Genomic DNA, 26,396 nt, shown 5'->3' on the forward strand with positions numbered 1-26,396 from the left:
CTGCCCCTAATTGCCTTTGAGAAGGTGGTGGTGAGCCACCTTCTTGAATACAACTGAGTGGCTCGCTGGATCATTTCAGAGGGCAGTTAAGAGTCAATCACATTGCTGTGGGTCTGGAGACACATATCGGCCAGACCGGGTAAGGGCGGCAGATTTCCTTCCCTAAACCACATTAGTGAACCAGATGGGTTTTTCCGACAATCCCATTACAACCGACTACTCATTTTTAAAAAGTTCTCTCCGTTTAAAATCCCTTTGACACATTCAATTGCCCCAGAATAAGCATTAATGCAACACTAATTCCCTTCTCCCATACATTGTGAACATATGCCTACATCTTGCCACTTCGACACCAGTGAGCTATCCCAGCAAGCTAAACAACTGCTGCAGTTTCAACTGAGATTTTTTTTTAAAGTTTAAAAAAAAAAGTTGTGTGATGTTGGTTGGAAGCACCAACAGACTATTTGTCCGTGTTAATCAATGATCTTAAACTTCTACCCTCAATGAAAATCACTGAAGTTTTTTGTTGCTTGTTTGGGTCACTCATGAATTTGTGCAGCATTCCACAGCCGCACAAATTAAACAGTGACTATCACACTGCAGGTCAGACCTGATCTTAATGGGATTAACAACAGGGAATGATTTCAAACATTCACCACAAAAGTTTTTTCAAAAGTGCAGAGTTTTCTGTTATCGAGAACGGGTGTAGCAGCCATTGATGGTTATATCACAGTGGTCCAGTTTCGAGAAGTATAGGAAGTGCCTGACTACTACAGCAGAGTCAGCTGTGTGGGCATGGTGGAAGAGCGGTGGTTAAGGCTCACTAGGGGGACTGAGAGATGCCTCCTGGTCCGAGACTTGTAGGAAGATAAAGGAATAGCCACAACAAGGGGCTGGGTAGAGAAATTAGTATGCCTAAGAACTCATCACATGGAAATAGGCAAGCTGAAGAACGGGATATACAGGAATGGGCACTAATAGCTACTGCAAACTAATAAGTTACTTTGTTATTTGGAAATTTAGTGTAAAAGTTTTTCTAAATGCCTGCTTTAATGCATTAAATCTTGCTGAATGCAGAACTATTATTAGGCTAATAAATGTCAGCCTTGGCTCAGTGGTAGCATTTCCACCTCTGTGTCAGAAGTTCATGGGTTCAAGCCGCACTGGGGAGACCCGAGCACATAATCTCGGTTGACACTTCAGTACAATATGGAGGGAATGCTTCACTGTCGGAAGTGCTATCTTTCGGATGAGACGTTAAGCCAAGGGAAAGAGCGATTGGAAGGAGAGCAAGGGCAGCTTTCCCGGTGTCCTAGCCAACCGGTATCCCTCAATCAATATAACCAAAACAGATTATCTAGCCATTTATCTCATTGCTGTTTGTAGGATCTGGCTGTGTGACAATTGACTATTATGTGTTTTCCTCGATTACAACAGTGATTACATTTGAAAAGTTTAATTGGCTGTGAAATTCCTTCGGATGCCCTAAGGTTGTGATTGGCATTTTATAAATGCAAAGTTTTTATTTTTTTCTTAATAACAAATAATGCAAACTAATACAAGCAGCAAAAGTTTTTCACCTGATAAAGCCTGCAGATGGCAGTCTTTCTTCCCTTACAGTTACAGTGCAAGAACTGTACAACAATAATGTGAGCCAGCGAAAATTATATTTGAACATGACTGCTTCAACTGTTTCCCATGGTTGTGGATAGTCTTGGGCCGTTGACCATTTCTCAACCACTATTTCATCCCTGGTTTTAGATGCGAGTGGGGCAGCAGCAGGCTCAGAATTGGAGTACAGAACTTGTCACCCTGTTCCCATTGTCCGTTTGCCCACTGCCATTTTGATTGGGACCTCCAGATAGGTGGCTAAGGCCCTTACCGGTAATCGGTGGGAGCCTTTTTATATAATGGAAATCGGGATCCTATGATGTCAATAGGACCACAATGCAATGTTTGAAGTACCAATATGCTGTGCAGACTGTCCAGTAATACTAGATGTAGAGTTGCCTAACTAGCAATCCGTAATCGAATCCATGTGAGCCGCTCCAATAAAGGTGCAAGTACATTATTTGTTTAGCAATTTTTGTGGGGCCAGGAGTAGCATTAATTAGGAACTTCTGCACTCCAGAGATGAAATATCAACTTTACAACATTCTTCCTTCCAGGGGGATGCTTGATGGTGCAATATAACTGAGAAAGACAGGTTACAGAGGACATGATGTGGCATAGCCTGGAGCTCAGGCACTTTTCACACATTAGAAAGAGATACCTCTTGCAAAACTACAAGTTTTTTTAAATTTCCTTCCTTCCTCTATTCCCGAAATCTCCCCACGTCACACATGAACTGCAAGCAAGAGAGGGGATGGACAGTCTGCTTTGAGGTCTCTGCCAATGTTGATCCAAGCGACCTATTGGGAGGTTTGCGAGAGAGAAGCAGTGATGATTCACCCACTCATTTTCACTCCCCCTTGTGGTGATGTATTTTCCCTCTGCATGCTGTCTCCTCACAGTGACACAGCTTGGGAGCTGAGCACATGGAGAATTACATACTGCTCACTCTGTGGTACCATGTGTTTGGGCACCTGCCAGTTATATTGTCAATTTTTCTGTAAAGGTATGGAACTTTATTAGTACTGTTATGTATGTATGTAAACCTTACCAAAATGTAAGACTTGCCACTAGGGGGCACACCTGTGGGAGACCTAAAGGTCACCTGTGCACCCTGGAGCAAGCAGGTATAAAAGGTGATTCACCATGTTGTTTCCTCACTCTGGAGTCTGAATAAAGAGACCAAGGTCACAACAGTTTGAGCTTACAATACAGTCCTGTGGATTTATTCTGAACATAACAAATACTGTATAGCTGCTTCTAGAATCAAGATAAAATTCTTAACCAGTACTCTGATTATATCTCTAGGAAATTTGAGTACCTATGTTACCGTTTACACTTTCTTGTCTCATATATGTTTGTGCTATTATGGTATGATGCCAGAGCAGTTCACTTGAAATTAAAGGAAAAAAAGATTTTGATTTATATAGTGCCTTAATGCACCTCAAAGTGCTTCACATAAAATGAGTTACTTTTGAAATGCATTATGTCAGCAAAAGCAACAGTAATTTTACATTCGGCAAGATCCCACAAACACATGAATCTGTTTTGATGGTATTGATTGAGGGAAATATTCCTGTTCTTCAAACAGAGCTATGGTGTTTTTAATAATCACCTGAACAGACTTTCAGTGCCTTGATTTAATGACAGATCCAAAGGACAGCACCTCTGACAGTGGAACACCCCCTCAGTACTGCACGGGAGAGTCAGCATAGTTTATGTGCTCAGCTCCTGGAGTGGGCCAAGAACACTCAATCTTCTGACTCGGAGACAGATTGCCACAGCTGAGCCAAGCTGACACAGTGAAGAAGCAGTCTTTAATCATTCACAGTTGGCATCAAAGTTACTTGGTCACCAAGTTAACCGATTTGAAAGATTTTCGTTTCGTAAATTTCAAAATTCTCATCCTTATTTTCAAATCCTTCCATGGCCTCGCCCCTCCCTATCTGTAATCTCCCTGAAGCCCCACAAACCACCATCCCCCACCCCCCCGAAATATCTGCGTTCCTCTAATTCTGCCCTCCTGAGCATCCCTGATTATAATCGCTCAACCATCGGTGGCCGTGCCTTCTGTTGCCTAGGCCCCAAGCTCTGGAACTCCCTGCCTAAGCCTCTCCACCTCTCTATCCTCCTACAAGACGCTCCTTAAAACCTACCTCTTTGATCAAGCTTTTGGTCAGCTGCGCTAATTTTTTCTTATGCGATTCGGTGTCAAATCTATATCTCATAATATTCCTGTGAGGCGCCTTGGGACATTTCACTATGTTAAAGGCACTATATAAATACAAGTTGTTTTTGTAAATGTACCTTGTGATTGTAAAAGTGCCCATTGATAGAGAACCTGTGCCGCTTTATACGCTGATTTTCACCGGACGTGCGATATTTTGTTCTGCGCTGTATCAAAGAGCTGGCGTCACTTTTTGTTCGCATGAGCTGTGGAACTTCATCTTCTGAATTGTTGGTCTCAGACTCTGTATAAAAACAAAGACTAGATAGTAGCTAATACAGAAGGGAGAGGACAGAGCCACAGCTCTATGATTTTGGGAAGGAATGAGAAAATATGCCATACAAAAGGTGTCAGCGTAGGATCAGTGATAGCACTCTCTCGCCTCTTGGTTCGAAGGTCGTAGCTTAAAGTCCCACTCCAGAGACTTGAGCACATGATCGAGATGTACATTTCCGTGCAATATTGAGGGAGTGTTGCATTGTTGGAGGTGCCGTCTTTGAGATGAGACATTATACCGAGGCCCCGTCTGCTCTCTCAGTTGGATGTAACAGCTTCCACGGCACTGTTTGAAGAGGAGCAAGGGAATTTTCCCCGATGTGCTGGCCAATATTTATGCCTCAATCAACATCACTAACAACAACAGTTTGTCTCGTCATTATCTCATTGGTGTTTGTGGGAGCTTGCTGTGTGCAAATTGGCTGCTGCGTTTCCTACATTACAACAGCGACTACACTTCAAAAGGACTTTATTGGCTGTAAAGCACTTTGGGTCGTCCTGGGGTAATGAATGAACGTTATTTCTTTCTTAGAAGATTAAAAAATCAGAACTAAAGCATTTTTGATGGTGTTGAAATAAAGCACTGAAAAAAAACAAGAATAATTTCCACAGCCATTTGCTGAATATAAAGCTAGTTTAATATCAGTCCCCACCTGAATTCTGAGGCATGTACATTTCATTACTACATAATGAATATATGTGCATCTGTGAGAACAGGATGAGCAGTACAACAGCAGATCCCAGTAGTGAACAGAGGGCAGGGGGAGTGGGACTAATTGGATAGCTCTTTCAAAGAGCTGGCACAGGCATAATGGGCAGAATGGCCCCCTCCTGCGCTGTATGATTCTCTGTTAAACTGCTCACAAATTTAGTTCTGATAGTAACAACATACTCAACATTATCCTTCACCAACTGGTTCCAACAATGTAATTATGTCTTGATTGTACATTGTTACATCCAGTATTGTTCCAACGGGATGTTTAACTGTAGAACTGAACATGTCTTTTGACAGAAAAAGCAGCATAAAAACACTAATCAATTTCACTTAATCGGGATTTCAGTACAGACATCCACTGTTAACTCTTTTAGCTGTAAATTCCTCGAGGGAAACATTTGCAATTAAATTGGGAATGGCTCCATTTTCTAACAGCATCTGCAATTTCTGTGCTAAATCTATTTTCCTGCAAAACAATTAATTTGAACTGGAAACAGTGATTGCAGAGTTTTGAGGTGCTGTCATAGCAGCAGATTCCACCTCACAACAAAAACTAGTATGTATCTCACAGTCTTACTATAAAAATTCCTGAATACCTTTTGCATTATTGCCCATTCACTAACTTTGCTTACCCGCAGTGCTGCTGGTGTTTATGCTGTGCGGAAAGTCATCCTTAGTGGTCGATTCATTTTTGGCTTCGGATGAGCTGGTATTTGACGAGGTCTGTGATGTCGTTCCGTTTCTATAAAAGGTTAATATTAAAAAGCTTAGAGCAGAGATTCAGCCGCCCATTTAAATAAAGTTATGAATCAAGTAACATAACTGAAGATGTGATATGGATTACTGCATGTCATAGAATCATAGTCATGTTATAATTTGCAGAAAACTCGTCTCTGACAATACTGATAAGCAAAGATTTTCTTTAAAAAGAATTGGGAGTGAAATACTTTTGTTAAATAACAATGGATACAATAAAGCCATTTCTTTCACATCCATGAATAGCTGAACAGTTGTAATTATTCCTGTTGCTATTTGGTTTCTGAAGAGAGTTTCCAATGCATCGGGGAGAAACGTTTGGAGTGAGATTTAAAATCAGCAAGAGTGAGACTGAAATACTTGAAATCCCGATTAAGTGAAATGGATTAATGTTTTTACGTTGCTGTTTCTGTCAAAGGATATCTTAGAGTATTTTCAAACTGTGCGCAACAAATCTCATTCCAAAGGAAAAAGGCTTGATGCCCCTGACCTTCCTGATGAACCTTCTTCAGGGAAGGCATCCACCCAGTGGACCCCAGGAACATGACACAGGGGGTGTTAGGTAAATGTCATAACATTTCATTGCTTCCGACTGTTTTAGGTGGAGCCTCCTGCTCTTGCCAGAAACATACCAAAAAATGCACGGCATGTGCAAACAGATCAGAGACCTGGGCCGAGAAATTCATCTCAGATTTTAAACTACCCCCATTGAAAAAGCTCCAAATGGCAGCGATCAATTTTGCATGACTGAACCCAGGAAAGAAGCAGTTTACAGTGATGTCAAGATACAGAGGATTGCAGCCATTAGCAATTCTGTGCCTGTGAGCGATTGTTTCAGCATTTAATACTGGGAACTGCTCTTGAGTGCAGTTAAACATTATGGAAATGAAACCAAAAATAAACCCATAAAGCTGATCGCTACTTCCCCACACAATGGAAATAAAACCAACACAATACCACCCTCCATCCCCTAATATCAGACCACAGAAAGAGTCTGTGGGTTGTATATAGCCCAACAATTCATTAATAAATTTGATGCAAAGAGGAGGTTTTCTGAAAAGCTTTGTGTAATATATTTGCTTCATGGGTTGTTTGCTTAAGAATTCATAGCAACACATTGCTATTAAGAACTAGTTAGTTTATTAGCAAAGGTTTAACAATCACACTACACACTACCAGTTCATCCACCAGGTTCACAACTGCATACCTCATCATGGACCCCCTGAACCCAACTGGCTGGGGTTTTATTGAGTCTTGTGAACATCACGTGAATGGCTAAGCCACTCACAACTCAACGGGCTCTACCAGCCTGTGAGCATACTTGCAGGTGCATACGTTATACTTTGCTTATAGAAAGATAAGGTTAATAAAAGTTTAATGTCTAGCATACAGACTCGGTCACATCATGGAACTTTGGACAGCGGCATGCCTTGTTTGAATTGTAACAATTACAATTAAGGCGAGGTTTTCCTCAGGATTCACACTGGTTTCCAGTAGGCATCATCCAGAAAATTGCGCTGGAAACTATTAAGTCTCATGTGGCTGGCTGTCATTTCTGGAATTATCCACTGGATGTCATGGCAGGTGTGGAATACTTCTTTCTGACATTATGGGTGGGCATATTTGAATGCCACGATAATAATGGGAAAACGTTATATGATATATTTCCCACCATTAAAGGCCTACCAGTGTTAGGAACTCTGCTGCAATTCTGGTGACCCGTATTGTTATGGCTTGTGGTGGGGGATTTAACATTTAAAGGCTCCCCTCCCAGGGGCTGTAATAGATTTATAGGACAGCCAAATCCATTTCCTCTGCATGGGAGTCTTGAACTTTTTGTTAAAAAAAATACTTCTTTCTTCTTACGGTTGCCCTGGAGACAGCTGACCAAGCTCGGAGCTTCTGGTGTCTGCAGAAGCAGTGGTTTCCCAACCTCCCCATGGCAAGCTCCCTGATGGTGGGAATCCTGGAAGGAGCATGCCGGACTTACACAAGACCAGGATCAGTGCAGCAGAAATCCCACCCTGCCAAAGGATTACACCCTTTATGTCCAAACTGTTCTAAGCCTTTGTGCGCAACATAATTTATTGTTGGCTGCAATATCAATTTCATTCAAATATAACTCCTTTTTATGGCTCACTTGTACAAGGAGGTCTGCTGTCCTAATCGTAGCAGCTTGGAGCCTGAGAAATATATACGCTCATTATCATCGTGCATCTGAAGTCTTATTGGCCGTCTTAGCCCCCAGGATATGTTCAGAAGGCCCTCAATGATCAGCTCTGCTTCATCCTAAAGCAAAGACAAAAATTTGTAATCAGAAAACTGAGATATGATCTGCCACCCTGAAAAATGACAATAGGCTATTTGAAAACCCACAGGCTACGGTTTTATTTGGCCATTTGTCCTTGCAAGAGTTGCCATACAGTAGATTGCTTTTAGGTCCTTGGCGCAAGAGTTGCTGGACCAGAGTTCAAGGTGAATGAAGTGCATGTGCAACTGTGGAGTGGTTGCAAAAAAAGAACATGAAGCAGAGAGCAATGTCCCCTGTTAGCTGCACTGCCTCGTGTGTGGCCTGCCTCCCCGATGCGTTGCGCCTGCAAAGGTATCTACAATAGGAAAGCCAGTGAGCAACCTGCACAGGATCTGTCAGGTGACCACGTGGCCGTGCAGCTTAGCGGGAACACCGCTCGAAAGCATTCCATGGAAAACAAATACAGGTGAACACGCGGTGTTCAGCAACTGTTGCTGACTTAGAGGAATCCTTGCTTTCCTCAGTCAATGAGAAGGTTAGAATGAGTTGAGGTCAGAATCACCAAAGTTAAAAGTAACGAATGGCAAATTATTTTAGTTTTAGTATTTGTGTAAGCACCCTCCCCCACACATATTTCTGTGGGAATAAAATGCGTATTATACACAGAAATGCATGGTATTTGACAGTGGTACACCACATATACTTAAGGGGATTCTGAGCAGCAGTGTTTATTGGAACCATTTCATTCTGAGTTGAAGGATGTATCTGAGTAAAAGTGCAGAATTTGGCCTGGTCAGGTATATTACTGCTCTATTGCTTTGCGTTAAGTAATTTCCCTGGCTTCTGACAGTTGGGGAAATAATGCATATTTATAAAGCACCTGATCATGGTTCAAAATATTATACATACATTCAATTATATTTGAAATGGAGTCACTGCTGCTATAACAGTGACTGTGGCAGGTGCATTTTTGAACAGAGCAAGCAATGGCCAGTTAATCTATTTCAGTGGTGCTGGTTGAGGGATAATTGTTACCCAGGACACTGGGAGGACTCCCTGCTTTTCTTTGAATACTTGTTTAACATCCATCTCAACTTGATTTGACTTTTCATCCAAATGATGGTAATTCCAACAATGCAGCTGAAGTGCACCAAATTACCAGCTTTAATTATGTCCTGTTGTGCAACTCGAACCCAGAATCGTCTGACTCAGACGCGAGAGTGCTACCAACTGATCCAAGCTGACACGTAGCTCTGCACTTGTTTCCCACACAGGCGATAATGGATGTGGGTGGAATGGATGTGTGGGTGGCACAGCATAATTGGGGCAACGGGATGAAAGGAGAAGTAACCTTTTGCACTACAACCTTTTCCCACACACGTTTAGTTTGCAACTGTTACGGAACTGGTATCATGTTCTCTGCGGCAGTCCAAGCCTGTGTTGGCACAGTCATTGGAGAGGTTGAATACAAATAATGTCCTTTTTTTTAAATATTCCTCTCGCCCACTGCTATTGAGTCAGATGGCCCTTTGTCTTTTCATAAACCTGAATACAGTGAAATAACAATGCAAAATGAGGATTTATATCAAGATTAATGCTGGCAGAGATGAGGAGCTGTAGTGGTGTAAATTGGGATGTATTCACTGTCGATTAACTATTGCTATATGCACACATTTAAATCTACCATGAATTTAGATGCAACTCCTATGCCAAAAATACAGCAAAATTAATTTTGTTTGAAAATTCAGATCGTTTTGGGCTATGTAAAATATATTTTTTACACTATTTCTCCTGAGTTTGTGGCATTGTGTGCCGATAACATGTGACGTAAATTGGAACTCCGAATCAAACTGGGCTCTCTTTTAAATGCTTCGTTTCACATAGTTTTCAGAGAGGAATTGCAGCCACTAGGTTTGCGGTCTTGACATGCTGGAAGAAGCCAGAATTGTAAGAACGAGCTACAGTGCCGATCCTTCTGACTCAGCGACCACAGGAGCTCCTACAGCTCTGTGTGTTCCATCTGTGCTTGTGCTGGTGGCTGCTCACACTTGGGCACAAAGGACCTTCAGCGCACCCAGCAATAGATCGAAGCACTTCACAGCATCAGCTCCTGATACACCCTGGGAACCTCTTCGCTTACAGGTAAACTGGGGCACACATGGTTAAGGACCTCTGCCCCTATTTTGCTCACTTTCCTCCCTTATTTTAACCCCCCCCCCCCCTCTCGATTTTATGTCATTTTTCTGTTTCCCATGGCAGTTGGTCATTATTCCGCCATTCACGCCCTATCTAGACTAATCTTTTTCTAAATTGTGCCATTACCATCTCAAGTCGAGCCATCAGTTCTTTTGTCTCTCAAATCTCTCCTGTCTTCCACCTTATCACAGACCTTCCCTTTTGTTCTTTCCTCCCCTCCCCCTTTCAGCGCTCCTGAAGAATCTGTTCATTTCAAACATTTGCCAGTTCTGACAAAGGGTCATCGACCCGAAACGTTAACTCTGTTTCTCCACAGATGCTGCCTGACCCGTTGAGATTTCCAGCATTTTCTGTTTTTATTTCAGATTCCAACATCCGCAGTATTTTGCTTTTGTATATTTAAATATATCTCTTGCACCTATCTACTTACAAGCAGTTACCGTGCGTTTTGCAGTAATTAAACCACTGTATCTTTCATAAACAATAGAGATAGAAGTTAATTAATTCCACAGTTGGACATTGACCCATCCATTCACTTAGACTGTTTGACACGTGCAGTATTTTCCACCTTCGTGAAGCAAACATTCATTATACACGCAAAGCTCCACCCAGGCAAAACACAGGGGCAGCTCGGCTAAATTGACTCACGTGGATTGACTGAGTGCCCAGATTAGGGGATAAGGGGTTATGGGGAGCGGGCAGGGAAGTGGAGCTGAGTCCATGATCAGATCAGCCATGATCTTATTGAATGGCGGAGCAGGCTCGAGGGGCCATATGACCTACTCCTGTTCCTATTTCTTATGTTCTTATTAAAGGGCTGGTTGTATTCAAGGTGCAAGAACAGCAGATGAAAGCTGCTGAAGCCTGCATCCAAATCCTGTCGAGTGAAATCACAGCATTAACTTTAGAATAGTTTCTGCTGTCACACTGAAACACTGAATCCTGTCTGAAGTTTGAAAAAGAAATCAGTGACGGGGAACAGAGCTGAAAATATCTGGGATCAGAACGGATTCCTTTTGTCTGGAAATAATGGTATGAAAAGACTGCCACAGAGACATTAATTGTTTGGGGTCCTGGTTAGTTAGCTCAGCAGGAGCGCATTTCAGGGATTCAGAGGTGTGACTCCCCGCACCCCACAACCCCACAATTTAAAAATGAATGGGTGGAATATAATGGAGTCCGTGTCTTTCAATTCTCAGTATGCACTCCTAGCACATGGAACTCTGCATCAGGAGCATGAAAGACAAAAACGTATCTCTTCGTTTTTGCTTTCGGTATTAATTGGCAAGTAAACCTCTCAAATTCAGAACAAAAATCTCAAGTTACTAAAATATTAGATGTTCAAGTTTAACACCTCACCAAGCAGTATGTCAGGATTCATATTTTGTCAAATCTCAGGATTTTTGTTTTCCCCTTGTTTTTAATTAAATACATTTTAAACTATTTAAGGAAGTTCTGTGCAAATATATCAATAAAGTTATTATGGCATATTTTACAAATCACCTTGAGGTGGGTGAAGAGGTGACTCTGGAAATATAATTCTACAAATACAGTATTTTATTATCCCAAATTGTGAATGTATTGTTTATTAAGCATGTTTGACAGAATCACTTAATATTTCTTCATACAATTTAATATTTTAATCTGTACATTAAGTCCTAGCCAATCTTGCCAAAACTACGATAGAGCTTGTGTCTGACTGTATGTGGTAGGGTTTTACTGTGTGAAAGCACGTGACAGAAGCAGGTCTTCAGAAAGCAAGATGAAAAAATACAGGAATCGATGGATTAGCACTGACTTTGTTTTAATAAATTTAGCCAAGATTAACAGAATTCTCGATAGACTGCTGTTGTTTTGTAATACAGAAATGGCAACCTCAGAGCATGAATAAGATAGCATAAACATCAACAACTTGTATTTTTATAGCTTCTTCAACATAATATAATGTCCGGGCATGCACAAGAGGCCAGAATTGGAGGAGCGCAGGTATTTCTGAGGGCTGTAGGGCTGGGGGATATTACAGAGATAGGGAGGGGCAAGGCCATAGAGGGATTTGAAAACAAGGGTGAGAACTTTAAAATAAACTCTCTTAGATACAGTTTCAAAGTACCCATCTTAATTAAAATACTTTAATTTTTGAGCATTGATGATGAAATCCATCAAACACAGAAATGCACAAGGAATTTTATCTTGATCGTTTCTTTCTCCTCCCTCTATCTCTCGGAGTTGCTGAATTCCTGATGGAAATATTTTAGAGCTTCTGGTCATTGCCCAAGTAGCCAATATACGCATGTGAGCTTTGACAGTGAAGATCATTCAACCAGTTTATGACAGGACTCATTACAGCAAAGCCTGATACTGTCCTCACATATCATCATCATAGGCAGTCCCTCGGAATCGAGGAAATGTGCTTCCACTCTTAACATGAGTTCTTAGGTGATTGTACAGTCCAATACGAGAACCACAGTCTCTGTCACAGGTGGGACAGATAGTCGTTGAGGGTAAGGGAGGGTGGGACAGGTTTGCTGCATGCTCCTTCCACTGCCTGCACTGATTTCTGCCTGCTCTTGGCGATGACTCGAGGTGCTCAGCGCCCTCCCGGATGCGCTTGCTCCACTTAGGGCGGTCTTTGGCCAGGGACTCCCAGGTGTCGGTGGGGATGTTGCACTTAATCAGGGAGGCTTTGAGGGTGTCTTTGTAACATTTCCGCTGCCCACCTTTGGCTCGTTTGCCGTGAAGGAGTTCCGAGTAGAGCGCTTGCTTTGGGATTCTCTTGTCTGGCATGCGAACTATGTGGCCTGCCCAGCGGAGCTGATCGAGTGTGGTCAGTGCTTTGATAACACCCGTGAGCACAGGTCACTTGATAGCAGTCAGGAGTGGGAAACTCTGGCTGTTTTCCTCCCTGAGCCAGGTGTGTTACAGCCAAATGTAGCACCTTTAATGCATGCTGGTTGGGCCCAGTTTAACTCAGCACGTACGGAGGTCCTTTCAAGTCGAAATGGTTCAGCTGCTCACTGTATAAATCTTCCAAGCCTCAGAAGAACCCTTGAAGCATTTATTTGCCGAAGGAGTACAAAGTCCACTCCAGGCTTTGCCAACTACACTTTACTGTAAGTCTTCTGCGGTCATAGCTCGGCTACATCTGCTGGCTGCTGCCATGGTATCAGAGACCTTTGCTGAAATGTATGGGAGGCAGCTCCCACTATGGTTTGTCGCTCTGTGAAGGGGTGTTACAGAAATTCAATCAGAGTTCTGTGATTCTTTAGCATCTGTTATTCTGACAATTATTTTCATAAGAATCAACCACATTAAACGGCAGGCATCCCAGAGTGTAGCAGGACTTATCATCTCTCATAAAGGTAAGTCCTCCTTCAAAATGCACGTATTCTCTGAATAAATGGAGCAGGTTTATTTATATCCATGTTGTAGGTGAATGTGATATTGTCTGTCAGGAAGACTTACTAAGATGGGCAGCTCTGTTTAGAATGGATAAATGACACCGTTACTTTACAAATCTGTGATGGGTCGGAAGCAATTACCTGAAAACCTTTCCGTTTCAGGAAAAATTGGCAATTAGACAGGAACGTTGAGCCTGTATAGAAAAATGCTAATTGATCTCTTACACACAAGCGGAATCATTGATCACAAAAGGTGTGATGAAAACAAATAGTGAAGTGATAAGTAAATCTATGCAAGTAACTGATAGGTCCAAATGGACTGAGCTTTTCATTTGACTTGCAAGCGTTTCACAGCTACTGGGTTTATATGCGTTATACTAGTGTTTCACTACCTTTACAATTAAATGCATTTCTAATTTAATATGCGCTCTTCGTATTATAAAATTAGAAGCCCAGCCGAGAGACTCTAGTTATATATTTACGTGATTCTGGGCTCACTGCTGAACCTGAATGTGTGGGTCTAGCCGAATTTGTCGCTATTGTTCCTTTTATATAATGGGGTAGGAACGCTTATGCATTTTAACACCTCATTTATCATTTGACAGAGACCTGGAAGGATATACTGTACTTGCATTGGAGGCTGTTCAGAGAAGGTTCACTAGGTTGATTCCGGAGATGAGGGGGTTGACTTATGAAGATAGGTTGAGTAGGTTGGGCCTCTACTCATTGGAGTTCAGAAGAATGAGAGGTGATCTTATCAAAATATATAAGATAATGAGGGGGCTCGACAAAGTGGATGCAGAGAGGATATTTCCACTCATAGAGGAAACTAAAACTAGGGGGCATAGTCTCAGAATAAGAGGCCGCCCATTTAAAACTGGGGAGATGAGGAGGAATTTCTTCTCTGAGCGTTGTAACTCTGTGTAATTCTCTGCCCCAGAGAGCTGTGGAGGCTGGGTCATTGAATATATTTAAGACGGAGATAGACCGATTTTTGTGCGATAAGGGAGTCAAGGGTTATGGGAAGTGAGCAGGGAAGTGGAGCTGAGTCTGTGATCAGATCAGCCATGATCTTATTAAATGGCGGAGCAGGCTCGAACGGTCAGGTGGTCTACTCCTGTCCTATTTCTTATGTTATGTTAAATTTCAAAGCCAAACTCTTGTTGAAATGCAACAGCTGCTATCGGCGTGCTAAATCTGAAGGGGGTTAAAGGAGAATGTGAGACATTGCTGCGCTGCCATACAGAGACCTGGAAGAGGCAGCAGCTGAATAATGCCTGTAACATTTCACTTTCCATCAGATCTGCATCTTGGTTTCCCAGTTCTGGCAGATTTGTAATTTCCTGATGGGTTAAGACAACTAGTTCTAATTTAATTTAAATTGTGGCACTTTTGTTAAAACACAAAAAAATGAAAAACATTAAATTCAACCAAAATGAAAGACTATGTGGGATTTACCCAATGATTAACCTTCAGTGGTTGATTTCACCGAGTGAACGGAGTGACACTTGGCACTGACTGCAGGCCAGCAAACAGAAGCCTGTTCAAGTAGAGCTTCCACTTCTAGTCATCTGTTGTCCCATCAACCACAGCCACATGATTTTAGAGCAGTAGCAGGAGCCCAAACAACTTACATTCATAACATTTATCATCATCATAGGCAGTCCCTCGGAATCGAGGAAGACTTGCTTCCACTCTTAACATGAGTTCTTAGGTGGCTGAATAGTCCAATACGAGAACCTGTCACAGGTGGGACTGTTGAGGGAAGGGGTGGGTGGGACTGGTTTGCCGCACGCTCCTTCCGCAGCCTGCACTTGATTTCTGCATGCTCTCGGCGACGGGACTCGAGGTGCTCAGCACCCTCTCGGATGCACTTCCTCCACTTAGTGCGGTCTTTGGCCAGAGACATCCAGGTGTCAGTGGGGATGTTGCACTTTATCAGGGAGGCTTTGAGGGTGTCCTTGTAACGTTTCTGTTGCCCACCTTTGGCTCATTTGCTGTGAAGGAGTTCCGAGTAGAGCGCTTGCTTTAGGAGTCTCGTGTCTGGCATGCGATCAATGAGGCCTGCCCAGCGGAGCTGATCAATTGTGGTCAGTGCTTCAATGCTGGGGATGTTGGCCTGGTCAAGGACGCTAATGTTGGTGCGTCTGTCCTCCCAGGGGATTTGTAGGATCTTGCAGAGACATCGTTGATTGTATTTCTCCAACGACTTGAGGTGTCTACTGTACATGGTCCATGTTTCTGAGCCATACAGGAGGGCGGGTATTACTCCAGCCCTGTAGACCACGAGCTTGGTGATAGATTTGAGGGCCTGGTCTTCAAACACTCTTTTCCTCAGGTGGCCGAAGGCTCCACTGGCGCACTGGAGGCGGTGTTGGATCTCGTCGTCAATGCCTGCTCCTGTTGATTGGAGGCTCCCGAGATATGGGAAGTGGTCCACGTTGTCCCGGGCCACACCGTGGATTTTGATGACTGGGGGGCAGTGCTGTGCGGCAAGGACAGGCTGGTGGAAGACATCTGTCTTACTGATGTTTAGCGTAAGGCTAACATTTATATACATTACAACAGTGACCACACTTCAAAAAGTATTTCATTGGCTGTAAAGTGCTTTGAGACATCCGGTGGTCATGAAAGGCGCTATATAAATCCAAGTCATTCTATTTTTTTCTTTTATATAGCCCATTTAATGTAGCAAAACATCCCAAGGCGCTTAACAAGAGCGCTATCAATTAAAGCATTTTTGACTACGAACCACAGAGGAGATATCAGGACAGATGACCAAAAGTTTGGTTACAAATTTAGATTTTAAGGAGCATCTTAAAGGAGGAGCGAGGGTGAGAGACAGAGAGGTTTAGAGAGAGTGTTCCAGAGCTTGGGGCCAAGGCAGCTGAAGGCACGGCCGCCAGTGGTGGAGCAACTATAATCATTGAAACATACAACATTTTTACAGGGCTTGACAGGATAGATGCAGGGAGAATGTCTCCCCTGGCTGAGGAGTCTAGAGCCAGGGGTCATAGTCTCAGAATCAGGGGTTGGCCATTAAGGACTGAGATGAGGAGAAATGTCTCACTCAGAGGGTGATGAATGTTTGGAATTCTCCACCAGGCTCAGTCGCTGAGTATATTCAAGACAGAGATCGATAGATTTTTGGATTTTAAGGGCATCAAGGGATATGGGGATAATGCAGGAAAATGGAGTTGAGGTAGAAGATCAGCCACGATCCTATTGAATGGCAGAGTAGGCTCGAGGGCCCGAATGGCCTACTCCTGCTCCTATTTCTTATGTTCTTAATCGGGGATGTGTAAGAGGCCGTAATTGGAAGAGCGCAGAGATCTTGAATGATTGTAGGGCTCGAGGAGGTTACAGAGACAGGGATGGGTGAGGCCATGGAGGGATTTGAAAATAAGGTGAGGATTTTAAAACTGAGGCTTTGTAGGAGTGTGAGAGTCTCATGAAAGAAGGAAATGGGAATTTTTTTTAAAAAGTGGAAAACTGACGAATATTTGGAGCCATACTCAAGTCACATTTCTTTGCATTAAAGCTGTTGCTAACACAATATGAAAGTTTACAAACTTTTAGATTAAATAACATGATTTCGAAATTCTAACGGTTTACTTAAACACATGTGCTGTAGTTAAAACACAATTCCTGTCCCTTCAGTTAAAAAGGAAGAGGTGGCCTGGAACTAGCAACACAGGGTCTCATTCTCGATATTCCTCACACAGCGAGTCCCTGATCTCAGGCAGGGAGGCGATGAAATGGGAAGAATAAGTGTTTCACAAAATGTCCCAACAGCTCCAGGCCCTGGGGAAGTCGTGCTCAGAGACCGGTGATCTACATGTACCACACTCCCCATTTCTCTTTTCTTCCTGGACGTTTGATCACGTGATGATCTGACCATGTCTCTGCATTTACCTTATAAAGGTTGGGTCCCCAGTAGTTGAGTATTGTTGCTCATGGTTTTGCACCAGCAGCGGTTGTGTGAGACGTTCCAAGAACCAGGCCACCTGTGAGCAGGCGAAGAGGGGAAATCGGTTCACATTCCCAGTCTCCCTCTCTCTCTCCCAAGCCCCATTCTCATCTCCATCTCTTCCCTGACCCCCCATGCCCATCTCCATCTCTTCCCTGACCCCCGCAATCCCCAGTCTCCATCTTTCCCCCGACCACCACAATCCCCAGTCTCAATCTCTTCCTGAGCCCCATTCCCCATCTCTTCCCTGACGCCCCCCCCATTCCTGTCTCCCTCCCTCCCCAGACTCCCGCAATCTCCAGTCTCCATCTTTTCTCTGACCACCCCCGCCCCCCCCCAATCTCCAGTCTCCATCTCTCCCCTACACCCTGTTCCCCATCTCTTACCCCAGATCCCCCATTCCCACAGTCTCCCTCTTTGCACTCCACTCACAAGCCCCCTGATTTCAGAGCCCCCCGCGCCCCCCCCACCGCTGCAATTCCAGACTCCAGGCCTCCCCGCCCCCAATTGCACCAAAATGTAAATCTCCCGGGCTGCTAAAGGCAGCATCCTGGAGATCCATATGCCACTTTGGGAGAATCCCGGCCACTGCAGGAGGGTTGGGAACCCTAGTTGAGAGGAGCACTCCTACTCCTCTTCGCTCCACTTTCAGGTCCGTTACTTACCTTCTTGGTTGGCAAGCGTTTAGTCGGGTTGGCCTCCCAGAGTGCAGCCCGCAGTGGTGCTGGATCTCACGCAGGCATTAGGCCCTTTGCATATGCCAGTAATGGGTCTAACGCCTACTTCAGGAGTGGGGAAAGGATACCTCCTTTGTCCTTACCCATGCACTTCCTGCCTGCCTTTCCAGGGTCTCAGTAGGCCACGTAGCACCTGAAAATGGGCACTACGCCAGCATCTCTGACTGTGCAGCACTCCCTCCATACTGCACTGAAGTGTCCGCCTGGATTGACTGCTCGTATCCAGAGTGGGGCTTGAACCCAAGGCATTCAGACTCCGATACAAGAGTGCTTTCGACTGAGCCAAGCTGATACATGTAAACTGTAAATAAAGATTGTATCATACCACGGAAGAAGGCCATTCTAAGCAAGTAGGGTTAAAAAAAAGAGATGGTGGAGGGGGGTCGGGGAGCCAACAGATACTCTAATAACAGAAAAAAAGTTAATGAATTGAATGAACTGCAAACTGCTGAATATAAATGTACTTTGAGTATTTACTATTTCTATTTAAAAGATATATTTGTCTTAGATATAAGAACATATATCTTTTTAAACAAGGAGGGAGAGAGAAAACAGGTAATTATAGACCGGTCAGCCTGACATTGGTAGTGGGTAAAATGATGGAATCAATTATTAAGGATGTCATAGCAGCGCATTTGGAAAGAGGTGACATGATAGGTCCAAGTCAGCATGGATATGTGAAAGGGAAATCATGCTTGACAAATCTTCTGGAATTTTTTGAGGATGTTTCCAGTAGAGTGGACAAGGGAGAACCAGTTGATGTGGTGTATTTGGACTTTCAGAAGGCTTTCGACAAGGTCCCACACAAGAGATTAATGTGCAAAGTTAAAGCACATGGGATTGGGGGTAGTGTGCTGACGTGGATTGAGAACTGGTTGTCAGACAGGAAGCAAAGAGTAGGAGTAAATGGGTACTTTTCAGAATGGCAGGCAATGACTAGTGGGGCTACCGCAAGGTTCTGTGCTGGGGCCCCAGCTGTTTACATTGTACATTAATGATTTAGACGAGGGGATTAAATGTAGTAACTCTAAATTTGCGGATGACACTAAGTTGGGTGGCAGTGTGAGCTGCGAGGAGGATGCTATGAGGCTGCAGAGTGACTTGGATAGGTTAGGTGAGTGGGCAAATGCTGGCAGATGAAGTATAATGTGGATAAATGTGAGGTTATCCACTTTGGTGGTAAAAACAGAGAGACAGACTATTATCTGAATGGTGACAGATTAGGAAAAGGATGAGGTGCAACGAGACCTGGGTGTCATGGTACTTCAGTCATTGAATGTTGGCATGCAGGTACAGCAGACGGTTAAGAAAGCAAATGGCATGTTGGCCTTCATAGCGAAGGGATTTGAGTACAGGGGCAGGGAGGTGTTACTACAGTTGTACAGGGCCTTGGTGAGGCCACACCTGGAGTTTTGTGTACAGTTTTGGTCTCCTAACTTGAGGAAGGACATTCTTGCTATTGAGGGAGTGCAGCGAAGGTTCACCAGACTGATTCCCGGGATGGCGGGACTGACATATCAAGAAAGACTGGATCAACTGGGCTTGTATTCACTGGAGTTCAGAAGAATGAGAGGGGATCTCATAGAAACGTTTAAAATTCTGACGGGTTTAGACAGGTTAGATGCAGGAAGAATGTTCCCAATGTTGGGGAAGTCCAGAACCAGGGGTCACAGTCTAAGGATAAGGGGTAAGCCATTTAGGACCGAGATGAGGAGAAACTTCTTCACCCAGAGAGTGGTGAACCTGTGGAATTCTCTACCACAGAAAGTTGTTGAGGCTGATTCACTAAATCTATTCAAAAAGGAGTTAGATGTAGTCCTTACTACTAGGGGGATCAAGGGGTATGGCGAGAAAGCAGGAATGGGGTACTGAAGTTGCATGTTCAGCCATGAACTCATTGAATGGCGGTGCAGGCTCGAAGAGCCGAATGGCCTACTCCTGCACCTATTTTCTATGTTTCTATAACAGTAGAAATTATATAAAATAATTTAAGCAATTGATTTTTTTTCCCAACTGCATCACTGTCTGCACATCCTCCACATATCTGTAGTGCCTCAACATTGTAAATACTGAACAGTGTAGCTTGCCTCTTCATTTGGCGTCTATAAATAGAACAGCACAGTGCTCTTGGGGAAACTTGAAGCTGCAGTCTTTTGTTGTTGCTCAACAGCACTCCTCAGAGAGTCAGGTGGATACTATCTGCAATTCTTGTTCGCAGGTACACATCCCTCCTGTTCCTTTTTAAGCTCCCAAGGCCGATGCAGGACTCATTTACATGCTGTGCTTCCTGTCAGCCACACTTCCAAAATGTATTATCCTTTTATTGAATTTGGCAAATTGAAAGCTGAGGGAAGGGACGACAAAATACACTGTGAATCCGTGGCAGCTGAGACAGCATCTGGAAGGGAAAATTAGGTTAACATAAAGGAATTACCGCTTAACAGAAGATCAGGATTCTATTGCAAGGTTACACCATAAATACAAATCCCTCTTGTTCTGATGCTGATTGACCTGCGACAAGTCTGGTTTGATTTCTGATCTCCAACATTTGTTGTCTTTCTTTTTATCTGGAGTATTTATTTCATTACAAGTACAAGTTGAACCTCCTTTATCCAGGACTCCCTTATCCAGAACCACCCCTCGTCCAGAAGTATCCCCGGTCACCAGGTGGTGCATGTGCAGAACTCCGACATGAACAAATTTGAAGTCCTTCCTCGCTGCCGACTCCCGCAATCGCTGGCCTGACCCCGCGATCCGCTGCCCCCTCTATGATCTCTCTGCCGCATTCCCAGCGCTAAGCCAGCCAGCTCCGATATCCACTTGCTCGGTACCTGTACCATCCAATTTCACGTGACCACATCTTGTCCAGAAAAATCCCTTATCCAGAACAAGCCCGGTCCTGAGGATTCCGGATAAGCGAGGTTCAACCTGTACCGTGGAATGCACAGACAACAAGATCTTGCCAGAACTAAGCTGATTAATTCAGGCACTCATTACTGGAAGGAGTTCTGAAACAGAAATATTTAAATCGGTGGGGTTCGTGACTTTAAAGTAAGAGAGATTTTCGATGTGGACTTGTGTAATAAAGTGGTGAAAATTAAAGTACAACTGTAGGTTACGGCGCTGTCTGAAACTTATTTGTTTCTTCTGCCCAATTGTGTGCTAGGATATGAGGTTGAAACAGCTGATTTCAGTGGACCTGTTGCCTACGATCTTTGAAACTCACGATGAGGTGTATCACGATACTCTGTACACGAAAGATACAGGTCTCAGCACTGGCTGCCTTCCATCCCACACCCAAGATGACTACCTGAAATCTATCTGTCAGCTGGCACAGCCCACCTTCCTCTTCAACTCTTCTTCAAAGACTCGGAACTCAAGTTACGCAAACGTCTCACTCGGGTCTCCCAAACTGACGGTCAATTGCAAGCATCAGGCTAAGGCTCCTTCACCTGTATCGCCACTGAGGAGCAGCGAAAGAGGAAATCGCCTGCCCACCACGGCAGATGCTTTGTCCCTGGACACTATTGCCTTGGACAGCGAACATTATAGTCAGGCACCAGGAGATAACATAGATCCATTTTCCTGGCTCTTTGGACAGCCACATAAAGAAAACTATAGGAGAAATAACCAACCATCTTCACATCCGCGTTCCCTGGCTATTTACCCGCATGAGGACAACTGGTCCACGAGGTCTCACTGGCTCTCTCTCGACCACAAGATCATGCCAGAAAATGAGGCTCAGGAAAGGCCACCGTCACTCCCGCGTGCCAACGCATCATCAATGACTACCTGGAGGTCATTTTAACCTAACCCGCAGGGAGCGAAAACCCACGGGAACGGGTGGAATGCCAGTTTTCCACCATGCCCCATATTGACTTCAACAGAGAGTGCAATCGGGCAGGGTGTAAAACAAGCGTTGCACCCGATCCCATCAGTTTCCCGATGGTTGGGTAGATTAAAATTGCCTCCACCTCTGTGTTTACTCTAGTGGAACAGGCAGCCTTAACTGATGGCAGACTCTGCTTTGCTAATGTTGTTTATTTGCTGGTCCTGCCATTCATATTTAGGAGTGCGTCTACAGCTGGCTTCAGTTCTGTGAAGTACAGGAGGAGGCTCGAGTGGAGCATAAACGCCGGCTTGGACTGGTTGGGCCGAATAGCATGTTTCTGGGCCGTATATCCTGTGGAATCCTATGTAAGTAAAATCACCCGCAGTGAGGCCGTGATGGTGGCTGCTGTGGGAAGTGGGACAATTCACAGTCATGCAAAATGGGAAAGGGCTTTGCTCTGGATCTGCTTGTGTTGTAGTTAACCTGAGTGTGCTTGATGTTGACAATTAGTGGGAAAATTGTTTTATTCCCCAGAAATGACATCTCTCACCTTTATGAGCACCTAAATTATAAATGCAATCCATTTATTTTGTTGGTAAGACTGAAAAAGGAGAAGAGCAATGCATAGTTTTTTGTCAGAATATCACCTTTCAACATGATTTACATAAGAACATAAGAACATAAGAATTAGGAACAGGAGTAGGCCATCTAGCCCCTCGAGCCTGCTCCGCCATTCAACAAGATCATGGCTGATCTGGCCGTGGACTCAGCTCCACTTACCCGCCTGCTCCCCATAACCCTTAATTCCCTTATTGGTTAAAAATCTATCTATCTGTGATTTGAATACATTAATGAGCTAGCCTCAACTGCTTCCTTGGGCAGAGAATTCCACAGATTCACAACCTTCTGGGAGAAGAAATTCCTTCTCAACTCGGTTTTAAATTGGCTCCCCCATATTTTGAGGCTGTGCCCCCTAGTTCTAGTCTCCCCGACCAGTGGAAACAACCTCTCTGCCTCTATCTTGTCTATCCCTTTCATTATTTTAAATGTTTCTATAAGATCACCCCTCATCCTTCTGAACTCCAACGAGTAAAGATCCAGTCTACTCAATCTATCTTCATAAGGTAACCCCCTCATCTCCGGAATCAGCCTAGTGAATCGTCTCTGTACCCCCTCCAAAGCTAGTATATCCTTCCTTAAGTAAGGTGACCAAAACTGCACGCAGTACTCCAGGTGCGGCCTCACCAATACCCTATACAGTTGCAGCAGGACCTCCCTGCTTTTGTACTCCATCCCTCTCACAATGAAGGCCAACATTCCATTTGCCTTCCTGATTACCTGCTGCACCTGCAAACTAACTTTTTGGGATTCATGCACAAGGACCCCCAGGTCCCTCTGCACCGCAGCATGTTGTAATTTCTCCCCATTCAAATAATATTCCCTTTTACAAGTGCCAAACAAATGCCAGGCAATTACTGTCTCCAACAAGCGCTTGACATTAAAGGGCATTGCCATCGCCAAATCCCCCACCATCAACATCCTGGGGGGGATTCACCATTGACCAGAAACTTAACTGGACCAGCCACATAAATACTGAGGCTGCAAGAGCAGGTCAGAAACTGGGTATTCTGTGGCAAGTGCCTCACCTCCTGACTCCCCAAAGCCTTTCCACCATCTACAAGGAACAAGTCAGGAGTGTGATGGAGTTCTCTCCACATGCCTGGCAGCTCCAACAACTCAAGAAGCTTGACACCATGCAGGACAAAGCAGCCCGCTTAATTGGCACCCCACCAACCACCTTACACATTCACTCCCTCCACCACTGGCCCACTGTGGCTGCAGTGTGTACCATCTACAAGGTGTACTGCAGCAACTCGCCACGACTTCTTACTCTGCGCCTCCCAAACCCGCGACCTCCACCACCTAGAAGAATAAGGGCAGCAGGTGCATAGGAGCATCATCACCTGCAAGTTCCTCTCCAAGATATACGCCATCCTCACTTGGAAATACATTGCCATTCCTGCATCGTCGCTGGGTCAAAATCCTGGAACTCCCTCCCTAACAGCACTGTGGGAGCACCTTCACCACACGGACTGCAGCGGTCCAAGAAGGCGGCTCACCACCACCTTCTCGAGGGCAATTAGGGACGGGCAATAAATGCTGGCCTTGCCAGCGACGCCCACATCCCAGGAACGAATTTTTAAAAAATAATTTACATCAACAAATCCTGAATAAATGAGACCACGTTTACCAAGCATCATACATGACGGCACCATCTAAAAGGAAACAACTAACATGATATAAACTTTGAATTGTGTTGGGGTAGAAAGAAGAGCTTGGAAATCATTGGTATTCTGAACTCCCAAATCAGCTAATGTTGATCAAATGAGTCCAATGAAGATTCCTTTTCTATCCTGTATAGAATGTATACATACTTTTACAAGAGCTGAAGAGTTCTACCATGTTCTCAATCTCTCAGCTGTAATTTTGTAGTACTTTTTAAAACAAGATACCAATCAGAGGCATATATTATTTGGCCACACGATGGTGCTCAATCTCCATTTTTATTCATTGAGTACATTTTTACCGAGGAAAAGATTTGAGTGTTCGGAATTTGCCAAGAAATTGTGTGATCCACAAAATTAATAAAAAGATTTAAAACAGGGAAAACCATTTCTACATTTTTCCGTTAATATATTAACTTAGAATTTACAGCACAGACACAGGCCATTCAGCCCACCTGGTCCACATGGGCCTCCTTCCTCCCCTCTTCATAGAAACATAGAAAATAGGTGCAGGAGTAGGCCATTCGGCCCTTCGAGCCTGCACCACCTTTCAATATGATCATGGCTGATCAGGCAACTTCAGTACCCCATTCCTGCTTTCTCTCCACACCCCTTGATCCCTTCAGTCATAAGGGCCACATCTAACTCCCTTTCGAATATATCTAACGAACTGGCCTCAACAACTTTCTGTGGTAGAGAATTCCACAGGTTCACAATTCTCTGAGTGAAGAAGTTTCTCCTCATCTCGGTCCTAAATGGCTTACCCCTTATCCTTAGACTGTGTCCCCTGGATCTGGACTTCCCCAACATCGGAAACATTCTTCCTGCATCTAACCTGTCCAATCCCGTCAGAATTTTAAATGTTTCTGTGAGATCCCCTCTCATTCTTCTAAATTCCAGTGAATATAAGCCTAGTCGATTCAGTCTTTCTTCAAAAGTCAGTCCTGGGAATCAGTCTGGTGAACTTTCGCTGCACTCCCTAACATCTAACCCTGTCAGCATAATCTGCTAGTCCTTTCTCCCTCATGCATTTATAAATCTAGCAAGTTATGTACTTGAAGGGGAGAACATTTTCAGGGTTACGGGGAAAGAGCAGGGGAATGGGACTAATTGGAAAGCTCTTTCAAGGAGTCAACACAGGCATGAGTACTGCGTGCAGTTTTTGTCACCTTACTTAAGGAAGGATATACTAGCTTTGGAAGGGGTACAGAGACGATTCACTAGGCTGATTCCAGAAATGAGGGGGTTACCTTATGATGATAGATTGAGTAGACTGGGTCTTTACTCGTTGGAGTTCAGAAGGATGAGGGGTGATCTTATAGAAACATTTGAAATAATGAAAGGGATAGACAAGATAGAGGCAGAGAGGTTGTTTCCACTGGTCGGGGAAACTAGAACTAGGGGGCACAGTCTCAAAATACGGGGGAGCCAATTTAAAACCGAGTTGAGAAGGAATTTCTTCTCCCAGAGGGTTGTGAATCTGTGGAATTCTCTGCCCAGGGAAACAGTTGAGGCTAGCTCATTGAATGTTTCCAAGTCAAAGATAGATAGATTTTTAACCAATAAGGGAATTAAGGGTTACGGGGAAGGGCGGGGAAGTGGAGCTGAGTCCACGACCAGATCAGCCATGATCTTATTGAATGGCAGAGCATGCTCAAGGGGCTAGATGGCCTACTCCTGTTCCTAATTCTTATGTTCTTATGTTCTTATGATGGCCCAAATGGCCTTCTGTGCTGTAAGATTCTATGATTCTATGTTATTAAAAGAACACATTTTGCATTTGTAATATGTGTGTTCCAGTTGTGTGGTTACCAAGTGTAAACAGTACATTTCAATGATTAACTAGCAAAGCCAAAATATAAATCAAATTACTTCATGGTCCTCCTTGAGTTTGGAAGTTTTTCTTTATAACTAAATTATTTATATTACCATAGATGATTGATCTGTTGTGCCTTATCCAAGATTGCAGCCACTATTTTGGGAGGCAATCTCTCGTTTGCGTACACATTCCATGATCTTACAAAACGTTATGCTGAATCAGAAATGTATTTTCAGCGAGTGAATGGCTGGGTTCAGATGCTTCTGTGGGGATGGCGCTGAAGGAATTGCCCAAGAGTTTCTGTACGATGTGGTGGTTTTAGT

At 43.9% G+C, this 26,396-nt stretch overlaps 1 protein-coding gene across 3 annotated transcripts in view; it reads right to left on the reverse strand.

Annotated features, from left to right (window-relative positions):
* The window catches only part of rassf4a (Ras association domain family member 4a), a 298,691-nt gene that overhangs the window by 12,903 nt on the left and 259,392 nt on the right, over nt 1-26,396 (reverse strand). For all 3 annotated transcript variants that reach the window (XM_070865382.1, XM_070865380.1, XM_070865381.1), the window contains 3 exons: nt 7,726-7,874; nt 5,462-5,571; nt 3,919-4,082 (listed from right to left, as the gene is read on the reverse strand). In XM_070865382.1, coding sequence (XP_070721483.1) covers nt 3,919-4,082; nt 5,462-5,571; nt 7,726-7,874 — 423 coding nt within the window. The remainder of the gene's footprint in view (nt 1-3,918; nt 4,083-5,461; nt 5,572-7,725; nt 7,875-26,396) is intronic.

Source organism: Pristiophorus japonicus, chromosome 22, assembly GCF_044704955.1.
Source record: "Pristiophorus japonicus isolate sPriJap1 chromosome 22, sPriJap1.hap1, whole genome shotgun sequence".
Taxonomy (NCBI): domain Eukaryota; kingdom Metazoa; phylum Chordata; class Chondrichthyes; family Pristiophoridae; genus Pristiophorus; species Pristiophorus japonicus.